Source organism: Prunus dulcis, chromosome 6 (assembly GCF_902201215.1).
Source record: "Prunus dulcis chromosome 6, ALMONDv2, whole genome shotgun sequence".
Lineage (NCBI taxonomy): Eukaryota > Viridiplantae > Streptophyta > Magnoliopsida > Rosales > Rosaceae > Prunus > Prunus dulcis.
The window spans coordinates 25,782,186-25,799,921 of NC_047655.1; the positions used below are offsets into that span (position 1 = coordinate 25,782,186).

General features: G+C 35.4%; 4 protein-coding genes across 4 annotated transcripts; 2 read left to right on the plus strand and 2 right to left on the minus strand.

Annotated features, from left to right (window-relative positions):
- Window positions 1-11: 11 nt before the first annotated feature.
- Window positions 12-770, plus strand: LOC117630558. The gene is made up of 2 exons (XM_034363263.1): window positions 12-176; window positions 261-770. The coding sequence occupies exons 1-2, from the start codon at window positions 12-14 to the stop codon at window positions 768-770; spliced, it is 675 nt and encodes a 224-aa protein (XP_034219154.1).
- Window positions 771-1,425: 655 nt separating this feature from the next.
- On the plus strand, window positions 1,426-2,484 carry LOC117632344. The gene is made up of 2 exons (XM_034365790.1): window positions 1,426-1,726; window positions 1,840-2,484. The coding sequence occupies exons 1-2, from the start codon at window positions 1,562-1,564 to the stop codon at window positions 2,350-2,352; spliced, it is 678 nt and encodes a 225-aa protein (XP_034221681.1). The 5' UTR covers window positions 1,426-1,561; the 3' UTR covers window positions 2,353-2,484.
- A 1,471-nt stretch (window positions 2,485-3,955) lies between these two features.
- Window positions 3,956-10,395, minus strand: LOC117630559. The gene is made up of 6 exons (XM_034363264.1): window positions 9,992-10,395; window positions 9,230-9,334; window positions 8,597-9,085; window positions 5,339-5,794; window positions 4,706-4,810; window positions 3,956-4,466 (listed from the first exon to the last, which is right to left on the minus strand). Exons 1-6 carry the CDS (start codon window positions 10,393-10,395, stop codon window positions 3,956-3,958), a joined length of 2,070 nt encoding a protein of 689 aa, XP_034219155.1.
- A 3,902-nt stretch (window positions 10,396-14,297) lies between these two features.
- LOC117631953 (probable WRKY transcription factor 70) lies at window positions 14,298-16,278 on the minus strand. The gene is made up of 3 exons (XM_034365297.1): window positions 15,757-16,278; window positions 15,059-15,163; window positions 14,298-14,946 (listed from the first exon to the last, which is right to left on the minus strand). The coding sequence occupies exons 1-3, from the start codon at window positions 16,158-16,160 to the stop codon at window positions 14,454-14,456; spliced, it is 1,002 nt and encodes a 333-aa protein (XP_034221188.1). The 5' UTR covers window positions 16,161-16,278; the 3' UTR covers window positions 14,298-14,453.
- Between the last annotated feature and the right edge of the window lie 1,458 nt (window positions 16,279-17,736).

Sequence of the window (17,736 nt, forward strand, 5' to 3'; positions counted from 1 at the left end):
CTGAAGAGGATATGGAAGTGCTTGTTTATTTAGACACCATATTGGTCACCTTGAGCCTCTTCCTTCTAATAAGTTACCATACATATTTATGGCATACCTTCAAGACCAAGCCATCTCATACAACCATTGAAATTGACTCAATCAGAAGAAGAACATGGTTTCTAGAAATTAAGGAGGTAAGTCCAAAACCCTCTTCATGATTTTTGAAAAAGAGCCTCAATTTGAGGTTTCTAGTCTTAATTAAATTAAATGATTTGCAGAGTGATGGTTTGAAGGCTATGCTGGCAGTCCAAAGCTTGAGAAACACTCAAATGGTGGCAATATTCACAGCTTCAATAGCAATTGCCTTTAGCTTGGCCTTGGCTGCTCTGACCAACAATGCCTACAATGCAAGCCACCTCTTAATCGAAAGCCCCCTTTTCGGTTCACAGTCTGGAAGAATGTTTGCTCTCAAGTATGGCTTTGCCTCAGTTATCTTGCTGTTTAGTTCATTATGCAGCTCTATGGCCACCGTGTTCTTCATTGATACCATTTTTCTCATCAACGCCTCTGCTGAGTTCTCATCTTCTGGAATTACACAAACACTATTTGAAAGAGGATACATGTTGGCTCTCATAGGCCACAGGTTGCTCTGTATCTCATTTCCCCTTATGTTGTGGTTGTTTGGTCCAGTGCCTGTGGCATTGTCGTCCCTGGCCTTGGTTTGGTGGCTCTCTGAGCTTGATTTTGTTGGGAAATTCAACAAAAGCAATAGGCAAAGTCTCAGTTGAGGAACAAGTTAAGAAAGCAATGCAGATGCATGTATATTTTTATAATTATAGTCGAAGTCTAAGTTAACTCATCAGGTGATTATATATAACCTTCACTAGTTTTATATAATTATGTTCATATCCCTCTCACTCATCACATGATTATATATAATCGTCACCAGTTGTATATAATTAATGTTCTTATTTCTCTCATCACGTGATTATACAACTAAATACATATTATTCTCTTAACCGATGCTAGTAAGAAAGCTCACAGTAAATAGGTGGTCCAGAATCCTTGTGCAGTAATTTTAGTGCGCCCAATTGATTTTGTTAGGTTCTAACTTCTAACTAAAGCAATTCTTTTGCAGTAGCCATACAAAAGCACCCAATTAGAAGTAGGCACACAACACAAGTTACACAACCATGGCCTTCATGTGGCTGAAAAAACATTCCGAGTTTAAAAATCGAATCAAACTTTATAACGCAATCGTTGCTTTCCCTTATACAATTTCCATGACAAAATTAATCCATTTAAAACATTTGTGGACTGGCCACTAGAACCAATGCTTAGTCTTTTGCATATTCCTCCAACCCCACACCAAAACTTTAATGTCCATTATACACATTCCACAACTCTGCCTGCCAATTACGACACATTCACAAAAGGCATTTGCTGGTGACGAAATTTCCACTACCGTTTGCTCCTCCTTGACTCATTTGGGCTCTCTCATCAGTCACAATATATAGGATTGCTTTGGCTACAAATCCATCTCTGGTTATCTAGGAATTAAATCTTCAAAGAACTTGAGATGGGAGTGGTTGTTTATCTAGACACTATTTTGGTCCCCTTCAGCCTCTTTGTCACAGTAGGCTACCATGCCTATCTCTGGCACAACTTCAAGAACAAACCCTCTCACACCACAATTGGGATCAACATGCTGAAAAGGAGAGCATGGTTTCAAGAGCTAAATGGGGTAATTAAGCCCAACCATATCCATCTAATCAACCCTCTAAACACCATTATTTTATTAATTGTATCTTAGATCACTTATTTTTGCTAATTTATACGATGATGTTGGCTATGCAGGGAGATGACAAGAAAGGCATGCTGGCAGTCCAAAGCTTGAGAAACACTCTGATGGGCACAACACTCACAGCCTCCATAGCAATTCTCATTGAAGTCTCATTGGCAGCTTTCATAAACAACAGCTATAGCGCAACCCACCTCTTCAGCCATGCATTTTTTGGGTCACAATCTACAATGATTTTTGCTCTGAAATATGGCTCAGCAGCATTGTCCTTGGCAGTGAGCTTCTTGTGCAGCTCCATGGCAATTGGGTTTTTGATTGATGCCAATTTCTTGATAAATGCATCTGGTGATCATGAGTTCACATCTTCTGGAAACATAAGAACCATATTTGAGAAAGGCTTCATTCTGGCTTTTGTGAGCAGCAGAATGCTCTGCATCACTTTTCTCATGCTGCTGTGGATGCTTGGTCCTGTCCCAGTTTGGTTGTCATCTCTTGCTCTGGTTTGGGGGCTTTATGGGCTTGATTTTGTTGGGAAGTTGTCAAAAGGCAACAAGCAAAACCTCAGTTGAAGACTGAAGAGAAAATATATACACATATGTTTTTTGTAGTGATTTTGATTTTTATGTTATGCTGCAAATATTTGAGACTTTGGTGTTTCCTGGTGCTCATAGGCCATAATAAAATTACTATCTTCTGATTCATTGCATGATTGCATCCATGGAAGTAGGACCTTATAATTGAGTATAGGCTTTCAACACTTTGCTTTATAGCCTTTATCCATGCATTCAGAAATCAAAGAAGAATGACATCATCTTATCAACAAGAAAAAAGGAAAAAGAGAAGAAGAGGAATGACATCAATGGGCCTTTTTTTAGTAGACCAATGCCATAGCCCAACTGAAACTTCATTTTTGAGCCTTGGGCCGCTTGTTGTTCTTATCAACATCATTTCGTTACTGAACTTTGTCTTGTGCACTACCATTTGCGTTCAACAGCTACTAGGACAAGTCTTTTGTAATGAAATATATTCGATTAACGTCATACTTTCAGCTGCGAATATGTTATATTATAAAATAAATTAGTTAGGACTCGTAAAATTTCTGGATCATCCCTTACAAAGGAAACTGATAAATTAATGTTCAAATAAAATATTCTCGTTCTAGATCTTAAATAAATAAATAAAAATTTTCATACGTTCTAGATAATCATGACTTGTAAAATTTTCTTTAGTGAATTAATTTTGATACATAATATAAAATTTTGTCCCACGAGGGAAAATTCAAAAACTGCCCCTTATCCTAGTAGTTTTAAACATAGGATAAGCCGAAAAAAAGTTCATTATGATACATTTATTTGAAGACCTAAAGATATTTTTTGGGTCTCCTTTTGTTCTAGCAGACTAAATGATTCAAATCAAACCAAGTTGCCAATCACTTTCTCATTAATGACAACAAAATTAGAAAAGCCACAACGTTTAATTAACTTATATGTGTGGAACATTAACTTGGACTGGAAGAAAAGGGATCACCATCATAGCAACGTTCTAATCTTAGATATGATTATTGCTGCTTATTAATTTGAGGGTGGGCTTCTCTTGATCAAATATACATATAAATTCTCTTCAGAAATCACAACACACGATTTTTCTACATCAAACTTTTGCAGAGATTTAGTTAAAGGATTTGTGAATATATCTGGTCTTTCTTCAGGGTCCAAAGGTTTCTTTGCCATAAGTAGTACTACATATAGCACATACGGATATGGCGATACAATACAAATTTCTTAATTATGACTGAAAAACATTTGTTGATTTGTTATATATTTCGGTTATTTGTCCCTCAATTTTATTTTTTATTTTTAAAACCTAGCTATATAGCAGTCATATATTATCATGTCAACTACTTCGAATTAGCTAGCTTATTTCTAGAGATCTACATAAGTATATACATATACATGTAGAGAAAATTGATTTTGATTAAGAAATATCATGTAAGCAATGTAATTAAAACAAAACAAAAAAAAGGCACACAATGGTTGCTTCCTATTTTTGGATTAATAAAGTGTTTACATGATTTTTCTACACTAATAAAGCAACTATAGATCATTCTCTTCAAATCAGAACATGCGACTTTTTCTTTCATCAAACTCTTGCAAGTACGTACGTACTGATCATCTACCTCAACTCATATTGCAGAAACTCATCAAATGCAAAGTCATCATAATTAAACCCCACCATTTTCCTATAAATCGCATCCTCGTCAAGCTGAGCAGTATTGGCTGATGCAAACCCGCTCATGAGCCCAGGGGACGCGAATGCCGGAAGATCGGGAGGCGATACAAGATAATCACTCAATGCTAATTGGTTGTGGTGCTGGGTTGTCATATAATCACTTGGTGTCGTCTCTTCCTTGAAACATTCTTCTCGTTTTAGCGATTTAAAAGACGAGAAAAAGGGGTGCTCTTGTTTGCTTGAGAGGTTGGTGTCGTCAAATCTGATGAACTTTGAAGACTCTCTAGGGCTTGTACAATCCAAGACCAGCTCAGAATAAGCTTTCAAGTAGTCTCTGCATGTGTGATTGCCATAATATGTGGTACGAAACAATGGTGGATCATCTTCAACTTGTTGTACGTGCTTGGTTGCTTGGCATGCTTGATCGAATTTGTGGGTGCACCTAAAGTAGTTCCTGCATTGCATGCTCACAACATATCCAATTAATTGAGATATTAACCAAGGTTGCAATATAAGTAAATAAAGTATATGATAATTTTCTGGTATGTACAACATGTAGATATATTTATGAAAATGTACGAAGTGGTAAACCCTAAAACAATTACAATAGAAAAGAAATCATAATTACAATATACAAAAATATTCTTGCCAACACCTATAAGTTGTAGAGAAATTGTATGTATGTACACGTACCTTGGGTGCTTGGCATTAAGGATGAGTTTTTGTCCGTACTTCCTCCATGCTTGACCATCTTCAGTCAAAGCAGGAGAGTCTTTAATCCAAGAGTGACAAGTCTTCCTGCAAGTAATTTACAACTTCCAAGTCTTGGTTTAGAACTGGATTGATTATTCATTGATCATTAATTTACGCCAAATTGATGAAATGAAGTAATAAAATTGAAAAATGATAGAAGGAAAAAGGAAAGTATCTTTTTGAAAAGAATGAAATTGGGGGAAGACCCCAAAGAACAGCTACAAAGATAGTTTTCATGTAACAAAAAAAGTTCTCCAACAAAGATAGTTTACTTGCTTGACCCCAATCTGAAGCACTCTTGAAGAAAAAAGATCGTTTCACGCATTAATTAACTGAATCATGTACCTCATTAAGACATATACATTGAATACTTTTGACATTGAACAATCAATCAATCATGCACGAAAGAAATTACCTCTAATTAGAAACAAAAACAAAAACAAAAAGTATAATCTTGCAGTGAGATCTATTTGCTCATATAATTACCGTGAGTTGATGAATCTATGTAAATTATGGTAATGAAATAGTTACATATATCAATAGTATAGTGAATGTAATTAATTGATTATATACCTTTTCTTGTAAGAGCCTCTGCGATCCGTGGAGGAGGTCGAAGCACTCTTACAAGTCTCCTCATTAGAAGCTTCACACTTAATAGCATGATCAAGCAGATGATCAACATCCCAAGATGATGCACCTGCACCTGCACCTGCAGCACCACCACCACCACCACCACCACCACCACCACTAGTATTCACTTGAATAATCTGATCATGATGATGAAACTCCTTCATCTCCTTCCCATTTGAGATGAAAAGGGTATTCGAAAATGACCCCAATATCTTATTAACAAAACCTTCACCATTGCCCGATCCCAAATCATGATTATGATCACCATTAACAGTAAGTGACCTATTATTATGAAGATTAATTACCCTACCAAGTTGACCACTGGCAACTTCACGACCCTGGATCAGCTCCTCCATCTCACTTTGCCGATTTGATGACACTCCCTCCGGCCAAAGACCACTACTCCAGGTTTTGTTTTTGTTTTTGTTTATTTATTTCTATTTTTAAGTTTTGGTCGATATCACAAATTTCTGATAAATTTTGGTGATGGATCGGGAGACCATTTTTATATGCGTCAAAAAGACACAATCAGCGCGATTGATGTCTCTCCTTGGATGAACGGACGGATGGCCATCCACGTCATACAACATATTGTCTCATGGCATGCCTGAGGTCACTGTTGTGTCGTCATCGACTCGTTGCTGCCTGGTATATATACTGACCTTCTGGACATTTTATTGTTTATTTATTTATTTTGCTAATTTTGGGGAACCAACAATTTTATTTAAAAAAATCTCAAGTTGTTGTGCCAATGGGACATCCAATAAGATATACAAAATTTAAAGTCATATTTTATCTTATTTTTTCCTTTCTATGGTTGAAATTTAACTCGTTTCAGATGCAAAACATTCAAAGTTTCAACACTTTGCCCCACTGAGAAATTAAAAAGAAGAATTGGGTCTTTTTTAGGGTTTGAGGTTTGTCAACAACTTTATACAAGAGCTACTATAATGAGGAGGTATAGGTGAGGGGTTCAATCTAATCCAACTATGTTGAAGTTTAATCATTGGATTGGATACGCCTCACCGTCATACCCCCTCACTATACCTTTTCCGACTTTAAATTGCGAAAATAATTTATCTCGATTCATGTTCAATATAAACATAATCCAATAACATAAACTGTGCCTCTGGCCCTTAATGAAATTTATATTTGACTCCCAAAAAAAAAAAAAAGTAACCTAAACTCTACCTCTTGATTATAATTACATATAATCCACAATGATTTGTAGTAGATTTGAGTTGTGTTATAGAATTTGAACAATTATTAGTTCACATCTTATTGGAAGTGTAGGTTAAGGATAAGCCAACAAAGTTTTATTGTGGTACAAATCATTTGGAGACCTAAAGAATATCTCTCTTTTAATTCTATGTTTAGTTTTCTAGCGAAGATTATAAAAAAGAAAAAGTAAACTTAACTTGTTGAGCAAACTTGACTCATCCGGCCGGACCAAATCAAATGAACCAAAGCCATTCCCGTCACTTTCACACATGCCTAATCAAAATTTCTAATCCAAAACTTGAAAGGCTATAACCTTTGTATGGAGATAAAGAGATAAAGAAAGGGGTCCACTGTGGTCTACTTTCAGTGGCACGAGGGTTGACCAGCCAATTAGGAATTTAGGATATATTTATGTGAATATCTGGTCTTGTTCGGTGTTGACTGTTCGTACATTCACATTCATAGTGGAACTCTCCAAGCATTAGATTCGATTCACTGGTTGATGGTAACTTCCGATTTGCTGAAGATCTTCTTTTGTTTGACAATAACTCAACAACAAAGAAAATAAAAAAAGAGGATACATATATATATATATACCATATAGAACCAAGTCATAAAATGAAAAGGTATATACGATGAAAAGAGATTATTGGTGTCGTTTCGATGATAATATTCTACTGTCAGATTTATATCATAGTATTAAGATTTCACGACAATATCTATATAGATCCTTGATTTTCTGTCTATGAGTATAGGAGGGCCTAGTTTCTTAAAAGGCGTACATTGTTGCTCAAGTAAAATGTATCATGTATAGTTCAAATACTTTTACTTTTGTAATTTGCTCGTTCATTATGAAACTCCCCAAAACTATGGTGTATAAAATATAATATTTTCCCTAACTTAACATCGTTTTGTTCTGTGTCTCATAGCGAAGACACATTCCTAAACCTAGTGGGTTGAGGGAGGATTTGATTTCCAAGGCAAATTAAACCACACTTGATGTACAGACTGTTAAAGCAAATCTTTTCCGTGCACTGTCTGTCTCTTTTGGACCTACAACAATATAAAATGTATTAGCTTTAATCACCACAATCATGGGTTGGCTACAATATTATTTAATTACATATTTTGATTTTGACATATTTTTAACTCATATGAGACATTTTATGCAGAAATGAGATACAATACAAATTTATTTTCGATGGATTAAACATATATGTTTATTTGCCATAACTTAATAAGGAATAAGACTCTCTACTTGCTTTTGATTAAATCTAATCAGAAGCAGGTGATTTTAGTGATTTGTTAAATCATATTGCATTTCAAATCATTACACTTTTGTAATAAATAAAAAATTACAACTTATTGTATATATATAGTCCCTTTTTATTGAGGGATCTCTCAAATAATTTTATTTGAGAGACACCTTTTTATGGTCCCCTACAAAAAAAATTTCAACGATCCAAACAGTCTATTTTTAAGTCAACATTCATAGATCATTCTTACAAAAAATTAGACAAATCGGAAACCGTTTTGACATCCAATTGTGTCCTACAAAATTAATAAATACGGTACTTCAAGAAAGTATTAAAATTTCAATAACTCAATTAAGTGGTCAAATGATAAATATATGTGTGGATCATAATAATTCAATTATAAAAATTGAAGAACTTGATTGGAATAACTAAAATAAGTAAATGAAATTGAAATTTAATTGGATTACACTTCAAATATAACTTAATTAAAAGGGATTTAAGTAAGTTATATTTTAGAAAGATATTTGATTAAGAAACATCATGGATATACTTCAAGTGCAAGCTTACATAATTGGCAAAAAATGAAGCAAAAAGGTTGCTTCCTATTTTTGGATGAATAAATGTTTACAAACAGAAGTTGAACCAGCGATTATTCCTACATCAAACTTATTCCAAGGAACAAATATATTGCAAACACTTCAGCATCAAAATTCAGATATATTGCAATAATTCATCCAAGTCAAAAGACCCCATCATTAACCTAGAAATCACATCCTCATGATCAAACTCATGGAGGGTTGATGAGACCCCGCTTGGGGGCCCAGAGGACTCGAACGTCGTCAGATCAGGTGACACAAGATAATCACACAACCATGAATAGTTGTCGTGGCTTGTCATCACACGATCATCACTTGTTGGTGGTATCTCGTCCTTAATGATCGATTCTTCCTTGAAGACCAATTCTTCTTTTTTAACTGATGTAAAGAATGAGAAAAAGGGGTGATCTTGTTTGGTATCGCCAAATTTGATGAAATTTGAAGACTCTCTAGGACTTGTACAATCCAAGAGCAACTCAGAAGCTTTTAGGTAGTCTCTGCATGTGTGGTTGCCATGATATGTGGTCCGAAACATTGGTGGATGATCTTGAATTTGTTGCACGTGTTTGGTTGCTTTGCAAGATTGTTCGAACTTGTGAGTGCACCTATAGTAATTCCTGCATCGTATAACATGACCATGATCAACATCAATTATTCCAAAATTATTACTTTATTAATTTGAGTCCAATTAAGACTCGAATTTATATATTTCCATATGGAATTATGAGAGCTATAAGTAGACCAAATCGTATGCATGTTACCTTGAGTGCTTGGAATTAAGGATGCGTTTTTGTCCGTATTTTCTCCATCCATGACCGTCGTCTGTCAAAGCATGAGTGTCGCTAGTCCAAGAGTGTGAAGTCTTTCTGCAAGCAATTAACAGAGTAATTCTTTTGTTTAGAACTCAATTAAATAGTAAAATGAAATGAATGGATTATTGATAATGCTATGGTGATAATTAAGATAAGAGTAAGGGACATTTAAGTCACTCATTAGAGGGAAAGAGTAAAGCATATCCTAATTTTATTACTATATGGCATGGAATGAACCTATCAAAGCAACTGGGGTGGTCCAAAGCTAACTCCTACCTTATTTTGTCTCAATGGAAATTTTATGCATCTATACGAATCTAACAGCTGTTGTGAGTAAATTAACACTTATTATATAGCACGCATGTGAATTACATTGTCGCGATAGAAATTTTATGAATTTATGTGAATCTAACAATTGGTGTGACCAATTTTTTTAATTTTTTTAAATATTGAAGACCAAATTAACAACTGTCTTATTTTATCACAATAAAATTACTAAATTTAATTTTAAGTGTGTGTGGATAATTGTTATGAGCAAAACTTTTCAGTAGAATATATTTCACATGAACTCCTACCAGGAATTAGATCCCACATAGAGCATATGAAAATTTAAGATTAAACCATCAATCAAAGAGTCGTGAATTGAAGAATCCACCCAATTAACAAAACGAGTTGATGATGATCGCTCCGTAAATGGATGTATAAATTTACCTTCTCTTGTAAGAACCTCTACGATCCTTGAAGGTTGAAGTACTCTTACAACTCTCCTCATAAAAATCTTCAGACTTAATAACAGCCGCCGTATGATTAGCATCCCAAGATGATGAATCTGCAGAGCCGCCGCCACTACTGATCCCTTGAATCTGATTACCAGAAACAATCTCCCCGTCAGATTCATTTCCATTTAAGATCAAAAGGGTATTTGCAAATGATCCCAAAATCTTATCAACAAGATCCTCAGCCGAACCACCGCCACCACCAAAACCACTAACAAGTGTTGACTTGTGATCATCAAAAACCCTACAAAGTTGACCTGCAAGCTCACGTCCTTGCATCAACTCTTCCTTCACCCTTTCCCCATTTGATAACACACTCTCCGGCCAAGACCACTCCATGATTAGACCTTAATAATTTTGATTAACAACTAATTAATCCTTAATAATGTGTTTTAGCTATATGTAAGGAGGAGAGTTTTTGTGGTGGGCTGTAGGCTTTATATAGGCGTCAAAAAGAGCCACTCCTCTCAAATTGCAATGCAAGGAAGAAGCAATGAAGGTCCATCCAAAGACAAAAAAGAACCCTACCCCGAGATTCAGGCCCCTCTTCCCACCAACGGCTAGATGAGCCTCCACGTCATACAACATGTGGCGCGATGCTTCTACACGCGCTCTTCTATTAACGTTGCTGTCGTGCGACGTCATCGCTTCTGGTCATTCTGATGTTGTCATCCACTCCTTCCTACCTGGCCCTCTGAAAATTTAATGTTATTTTTTTTCTAATTTGAATAACCAATAAAATGGCAAGTTGATAGGCCATCTAAATATCAGACCTTAAAATAGTATTATCTTCATCCCTATTTGATCAAGACAAAGTTTAATGTTTTGATTTGAGCCTTGGTTGGGAAGGCTGATTTTGAGATGTGATCATGTGATAAAAGGTTATAAATGTCCGGGGCATTTTTGGCTTGTTATTATGAGAGGACAAGAAGTTGGTAGTTACATCTTTGTTTTATCGTGTCCAACCCATAATGTCTCATCATCTCATGTGCTAGTGATAATACAAGTGAAGACAAAACTTTTATGTTTATCAAAGCAAAAGAAAAGAAAAAGATAACCTAAATTTCTATTATGACTGATAATCGTGGTCCATGCTAGATTTGAATGAAGGGATTTCAAATTAATGGATTTAGAAGAGATTGTATCGGAAAATTGTCCATGCTATAAACTATTATAATTCATGTATATCAAGATTAAACAAGAAAGAAAGGAATAAATGTCTAATTATTTCAAATGCATTTAATCTGACATAGTTTTTGTTTTGTTTAGCAAATTTAGCATTGTTGTCAAATCCAAATCCTTTCTTTTAAATCCTTCCATCCAAACGGAGCGGAAAATTCAAACTTCATACTATAATGAAATGTTGTCCAAAAATTGTGTATGAATGATGTTGGCAACCAAAACAAATTGGCATTTCATTTTGCATGAATCTCGCGAAATTCCTAATAGAAAACTAGCCAAACCCCGATCTGCACCAACCTCGAGTGCTTGTTGTACTATACAACCCTACTGGTCTTAGGCTAATTAATAACATCGATCTTAAGCGAGATTAAAAAGGATATAACTCTTGTGAACTTTAACAATAAAGTAATTAATATATAGGTTCTGTTTAGGGAAAAGGATAAGCAATAAAAGACGAATAGTTAGCTTTATCCTCTACTGCATGCATGTGGATGTGGTTAAGTTTAAACAATCTATGAGATCAAGGCAATGCAATCACGTGTACTGTTGATCTAGATTTGATTCACTTCATAGTTCAACTTTCCGCCTGAAAACTGAAAGGGCAAAGCAAAGCAACGTGATCCCAGGCCATTGGCGAGCCGCGAGTGGTCTTGGGTCACCCGCGTATATATGTGTGGTGTGGATTCCATTCCACCACTTCGGTTTTATTTTTCCTCTTCAACTAAAAGAATTCAAATGAAATTATTGAAAAGGAAAGGAAACCTAATGAATCTAGTTTATTGCCTAATTGTTGTGTACATGTACGTAATAATAATAAATAAAAATTGTCATCAGATTTGATTGGAGTTGGAGGAAAGCGTTTCAGAGTCAGCAACTCAGCAATTAGCAATTAGCAATTAGCTTAGAGAGGAAAGTTCACACTCGAGGTCTTGCCGCCCATGAAGAAGGAGTCAACACGTGTGTTAGTTAAGAGAGTTGATTGATTATTAGCTATACATTAATTAATCAAAGAGATTAATCTAAAAGGAGCTGTAGAGAGATAAAGAAGAAGGTCAACTGAATTAAGATTGTGCAATTAATTGTCTTGTTTCCCATATAATCGCTTGATTTAGGGACTGCAAGAGGAACTAGTATTCTTGCTTACACACCTTAATCGTCAAACAAAGTTGTTTTCTTGCTTTACACACCCACTGATAGGTGACTAATCGATTCAACCAAAATCTTTTATACAAATATATGACATTGAGTTATATATGTCTGTATTTGTGGACTTTTTTTAATTAAAAAAAAATCATTTGGCTTCCATTATGCAAGTATGAACAATAGTAAACTAAAAAAATTAAGAAGAAAGCACACTGAAATGAAAGTCAAAATTTCCTTGAATTTAACTTTGCAGTAAGAGTAATTCCAACTACTTTTTTTTTAAAGTAGAATATATAACTGGGGAGATAGAAGAGGAGTTGGAAGTTCACGTGCGCAAAGATTAAACCAGCAAGTTGCAAGTCTAGAACTTCGATTTCGAGCCCATGACCTACCTTCGTCATGATGTATGTGTTTTTTTGGGCATTCGGGATCATTTAGCAGCCCAAACGAGCATTTTAATAATTTGCATTTTTTTTTAATAGAAACTTTCGTTAATTTCCTTATATTTCCTTTTGTTTTCTAGGGTTTTTAGGATTTCTCATATCTTGTAGATTCCAGACTTAATTCTTTAGACTAATCGTTTGATTGACTTATTACGTTGTCATGATGCGTTACAATGATTAATAATGCAGCATTATGAGATATTAACAAAGTATCGTGAACCTTAATCTGAAGCCAAAAAAAAAAAAAAACAGCTGTGATTCTGTCACGTACGGACTAGAAAATTGGACCAACTTGCAAAGTAGAATGTGAGCCACGTTTGTTGTTGAAAGTTTTGGTCACCTTAATTAGCATGAACGTTCACACTGGAAGATTCTGGTGATTAGAAGAAGGGGATGTACCAAAAGTCATAGAAGTTACAGGAGAGTAATTTAATCATGTCAACGACAAGGGACGATTAGTTTTAGGCTGCTTGATCTTATGGTATTAGAAGATGTTGATATAATGCCAAAAGTTGGTCAATGCACTAGATTACCCAAATGCCGTGTCTGCAAACTTTAGTCATGAGAGGAATTTAAAAATGAACTCACCTTTAGGCTTTAGTTGTTAGGTCTATTGGAGTGATGAGGATATAGGTTATTCCTTCCCAGAAACACCCTATACATATTTGAGATTGAAATTCAAATTTTAGGATAGACGTTATGATAGATTTGTGTGTAGTGAAAGTTACGGTAGATCTTGGTATAATGAAAGTTACCATTGAAAGGGAGAAAGTTAAGTAGGTCTATAAACGAATCGTATTCGAATTTGAGATTATTATCGGATTCATTTTAAGACCTAGAAGAAGAGAATCAAAATCTCGCTACTAACGTTAATGACGTTCTTTTATTTTATATATCTCTTTTTTTGTTTCAAATTTTGATATTTCATTACAAATAAAAAGTTCAAGTGTATTCTTGATGCATTTATAGAACTCAAATTACTCTCACACGCATATATAATATTTATATGAAACATATAAAAATCAAATCATATCTTATATTCAGTTATTGAATCAAATCAAATCATATCTTATATTCAGTTATTGAATCAAATTATTATTGGCTTATAGAGCAACTCTAATGCATATTTGATTTGTTAAGTGAATCCTAACTATAGATTATCGGATTGAGAGTCTCAGTCTATCTTTGGGAATTCAAACTCGGTTGCAGAATGTGAAGCACATTCACTGTAACCAACTTGGCAAAGTCCATGTTTGAATGAATGAAAGTTGATAATAGGAAAAAATGTAACTTATTATCATCTTACTATTGATTTCTAAAACGTACGAAATAAATTTGTGCAAAGTATACGTGTAGGGTTGATGGACAAAAAATTCGCTTGATAAAAATATAAATGGTTTGATCTTAAGATTTTTGTAGCTGTTGGCTAAATTTGACTTTGGGGCCAATTTGTAGTTGCAAGAAGGCATTTCATATTTAGAGTAGAAAAAAACTAAATGATACGAAGGATGAACATGTGTTTTTCTTTTACCAGAATTGGCAAAGACCTGATTTCTACACAACCCCCATTATACACAACATAACAAAGGCTAAATTGCCAATACCCGACACCTAAAAGTAGATTAAAATTCAAAATTCATATTGCAAAACTTCATCATCAAAGTAATAAGGCCCCACAATTAAACCAGACATCACATCGCCCTCATAATCATATGGATCAATGGTTGACGAAAGCCCGCTAAGGGGACAAGACGACTTGAACGCCGTCGGATGAGGTGACACATTATAATCACCGGATGATGAACGGTTGTGGTGGTGGCTTGCCATCAAATGCTCATCACTTGGTTGTGGTTTCTCTTCCTTGACGACGACCTCTTTCTTCACTGATGTGAAAGATGAGAAAAAGGGGTGGTCTTGCTTATTGTCGCCAAATCTGATGTAACTTGAAGACTCTGTATGGCTTGTGCAATCCAAGATCAACTCAGAAGCTTTCAAGTAGTCTCTGCATGTGTGATTGCCATAATATGTGGTCCGAAAAACTGGTGGATCATCTAGAATTTGTTGCACGTGTTTGGTTGCTTGGCACGATTGATCGAATTTGTGGGTGCACCTAAAGTAGTTCCTGCATCATTTAACATGATCTTGGTCAACTTCATTTCTTGAAAAACAAATATTGTCACTTTAATTTGTGTCGAATATTCTAATTTATATTTGATTCCCCAATTAAGGTGTACCTTGGGTGATTGGCATTGTGGATGACTTTTTGTCCGTACTTCCTCCATGCATGACCATCGTCAGTCAAAGCCGGAGTGTCTCTAGTCCAAGAGTGTGAAGTTTTCCTGCAAATGATTAACAAGTGACTCTTTTGTTTTAGAACTTCATTCATTTGGAAAAATTCTCATGTGGATGAAATGATTCGTTTGTTGATTACTGATAATGCTATATGGTGGTAATTAAGAAAGGATTAAGGGGTATTTAAGTCACTCAAAAGAGGGAAATAGTAAAGTATATCCTAATTTTGTTAGTTTTTGGCATAGAATAGAATGAATATGAACCTATCAAAAGCAAGTGGCATGGTCCTCACTTCTCCCTTATTTTGTCTTAATAGAAACTTTATGCGTATATCGAATCTAACAGCTGTCATGAATAAATTATTCACGACAGCTGTTAGATTAATATTAACATAATTAAACAATTGTTGTAAGTAAATTAACAGTTGTGATTAGCATGCATGTAAATAATTATTTCAGAAAAATTGTTGTGATTAAATTAACATTTGTTATTAAACAAAATTCTTTAGTGTAATTTCTCATGGGAGATCCTATGTGGGATAGACCTTCATAGAGCAAAACCCTTAATTGAAATTGAGAATCCTCAGCCAAAAAAGATTAAAAGAAATCACTTGAAGTGTAGTAAATAATAATTATTTTACCTTCTCTTGTAAGAACCCCTACGATCCTTGAAGGTTGAAGCACTCTTACAACTGATCTCCTCATGAAAATCTTCAGACTTAATAATAGCATGATTGGCATCCCAAGATGATGAATCTGCAGACCCACCACCACTACTATTCCCTTGAATCTGATCACCAGAAACAATCTCCCCGTCAGCCTCCTTCCCATTTAAGATAAAAATGGTATTTGCAAATGACCCCAAAATCTTAGTAACAAGACCCTCAGCCGACCCAACATCTCCTCCACCACAACCACTAACAAGTGTTGACTTATGATCATCAAGAACCCTACAAAGTTGACTTGCAAGCTCACGCCCTTGGATCAACTCCTCCATCACCCTTTCCCTATTTGATAGCACACTCTCCGGCCAAGACAACTCCATGATTAGACGTTAATAATTTTGATTAAGAACTAATTAATCTCCCTCTCCCTCTCCCTCCCTCTCTCCCTCTCTGTCTAAATGTGTCTAAGTGTGTTTAGCTATGAGATGAGGAGAGTTATGTGGTGTGCTTTAGCTCCAAAGTGATGAATGGGATATATATCTTTTTATATCTGTCAAAAGAAGGTCCTTCTCCTTCCTTCGGATTCCAATCCAAAGGAAAGACAAGTGAAGGTCCATGAGAGACACAACCCGACACAATCCGCGCGTTTCACGTATTTCTTTCCACCAACGGCTGGATGAGCCTCCACGTGGTTGTTGTAAAACGAAATGTGTTTCGCCGTCATCGCATGAAGTCACTTCGGTGTCGTCATCCACCACCGGATCCTACCTGGCCCTGTCTGCCCCTCTGGAAATATAAAGATATTTTATTTTGCTAATTTAAGTAAACCAATAATTTTTAAAATTAAAAGTTGGTTGTTGGGCCTTGTATATTATCTTAATCCCAGTTTTAAAATAAAACCATCTCATTCTCATCTAAATTGGATTAGACAAACATAATTGTCACGAATATAGCCTTAGGGAATTTTGTGGTTATAGGTAGGTTTGGTAGGTGATTAAGGGCAAATAGAGGGGCATTTTGGGTTGTGAATAAGACGACAGTAAGTTGGTAGTTAGATCTCCAATAAGGAACGTGTGGATAAGCATCTATTGGAATTGGAGGAAAATGTCTTGTGTGTCACTCTCATATAGTACAATCAGCTACTCTCATCGTACGATCAGCATTTCGCATCTAATATCTTCATGTGCATATGTGACCTGTTATTATCAGAATATGATTTCTTATATATGCAACTCTGAATATTAATACTAATCTCTTCTAATGTCTAGAGTTATAATATTCTTCCATGAAGCATTGAATTGGTTACTTGGAATATTCAAATTCGATGACACCGAGTTTCGATTTCTATAAAAATAATAATATGAAACCCAGCTTTACTTGCATTGATTAATTTCATGTGCTTCCCATTTTATTATGGATGTAATCAATGGCGGACCTACAGAGGCGCAAGGAGGTGCAGTTGCACCTCCCCTCGCCGGAAAAAGCCATGGATGTGCTGGATTTGCCCCTTTGCTCTCTAGCGTTTTAAAAGGTGTTATCAAGGCGCATCTCGTTGAGTGCGACGATCTGAGGCCTCCTGAAATCGCAAATGGCAAGTTACACGATTGAGGCACACACTGTGTTGTAGAGGAGGAGTTGCAGAGGTGTGTCGCTGATGGAGGCTCTGGTTCACGAATGAAGAAGACAACCCTATTTTTATTTGTCACAAACGGCGTCGTCCTTGATTTATGTTTAATGGTTTAAATGAAGTGTTTTTAAAAAATTCAAACTCTTCGTTTTTTGTGCAAACCGTTTCAAGATTCATTGTTTGGCTTCAATTACTTGGTTGTTATAATAAATATTTCATTATAATAATAATAATAATGTAATACCAAAAGGCTTACCTCAATGCTCCCAATTTGAAGAAGCCCATCTGTCAAAAAAATTAAATAATAAAAAACAACAACGAAGAAGAGT

What these genes read in the sequence shown, in the direction of transcription:
- LOC117630558 (XM_034363263.1), top strand. Translation starts at nt 12, where the DNA reads ATGGAAGTGCTTGTTTATTTAGACACCATATTGGTCACCTTGAGCCTC. An exon ending in GGTTTCTAGAAATTAAGGAG is followed by an intron (nt 177 to 260) that starts GTAAGTCCAAAA and finishes AATGATTTGCAG; the next exon opens with AGTGATGGTTTGAAGGCTAT.
- LOC117632344 (XM_034365790.1), top strand. Translation starts at nt 1,562, where the DNA reads ATGGGAGTGGTTGTTTATCTAGACACTATTTTGGTCCCCTTCAGCCTC. An exon ending in GGTTTCAAGAGCTAAATGGG is followed by an intron (nt 1,727 to 1,839) that starts GTAATTAAGCCC and finishes TTGGCTATGCAG; the next exon opens with GGAGATGACAAGAAAGGCAT.
- LOC117630559 (XM_034363264.1), bottom strand. Translation starts at nt 10,395, where the DNA reads ATGGAGTGGTCTTGGCCGGAGAGTGTGTTATCAAATGGGGAAAGGGTG. An exon ending in AGAGGTTCTTACAAGAGAAG is followed by an intron (nt 9,335 to 9,991) that starts GTAAATTTATAC and finishes AATTGCTTGCAG; the next exon opens with AAAGACTTCACACTCTTGGA. An exon ending in TTTGACTTGGATGAATTATT is followed by an intron (nt 5,795 to 8,596) that starts GCAATATATCTG and finishes AACCTGGAGTAG; the next exon opens with TGGTCTTTGGCCGGAGGGAG.
- LOC117631953 (XM_034365297.1), bottom strand. Translation starts at nt 16,160, where the DNA reads ATGGAGTTGTCTTGGCCGGAGAGTGTGCTATCAAATAGGGAAAGGGTG. An exon ending in AGGGGTTCTTACAAGAGAAG is followed by an intron (nt 15,164 to 15,756) that starts GTAAAATAATTA and finishes AATCATTTGCAG; the next exon opens with GAAAACTTCACACTCTTGGA. An exon ending in CACAATGCCAATCACCCAAG is followed by an intron (nt 14,947 to 15,058) that starts GTACACCTTAAT and finishes TAAATGATGCAG; the next exon opens with GAACTACTTTAGGTGCACCC.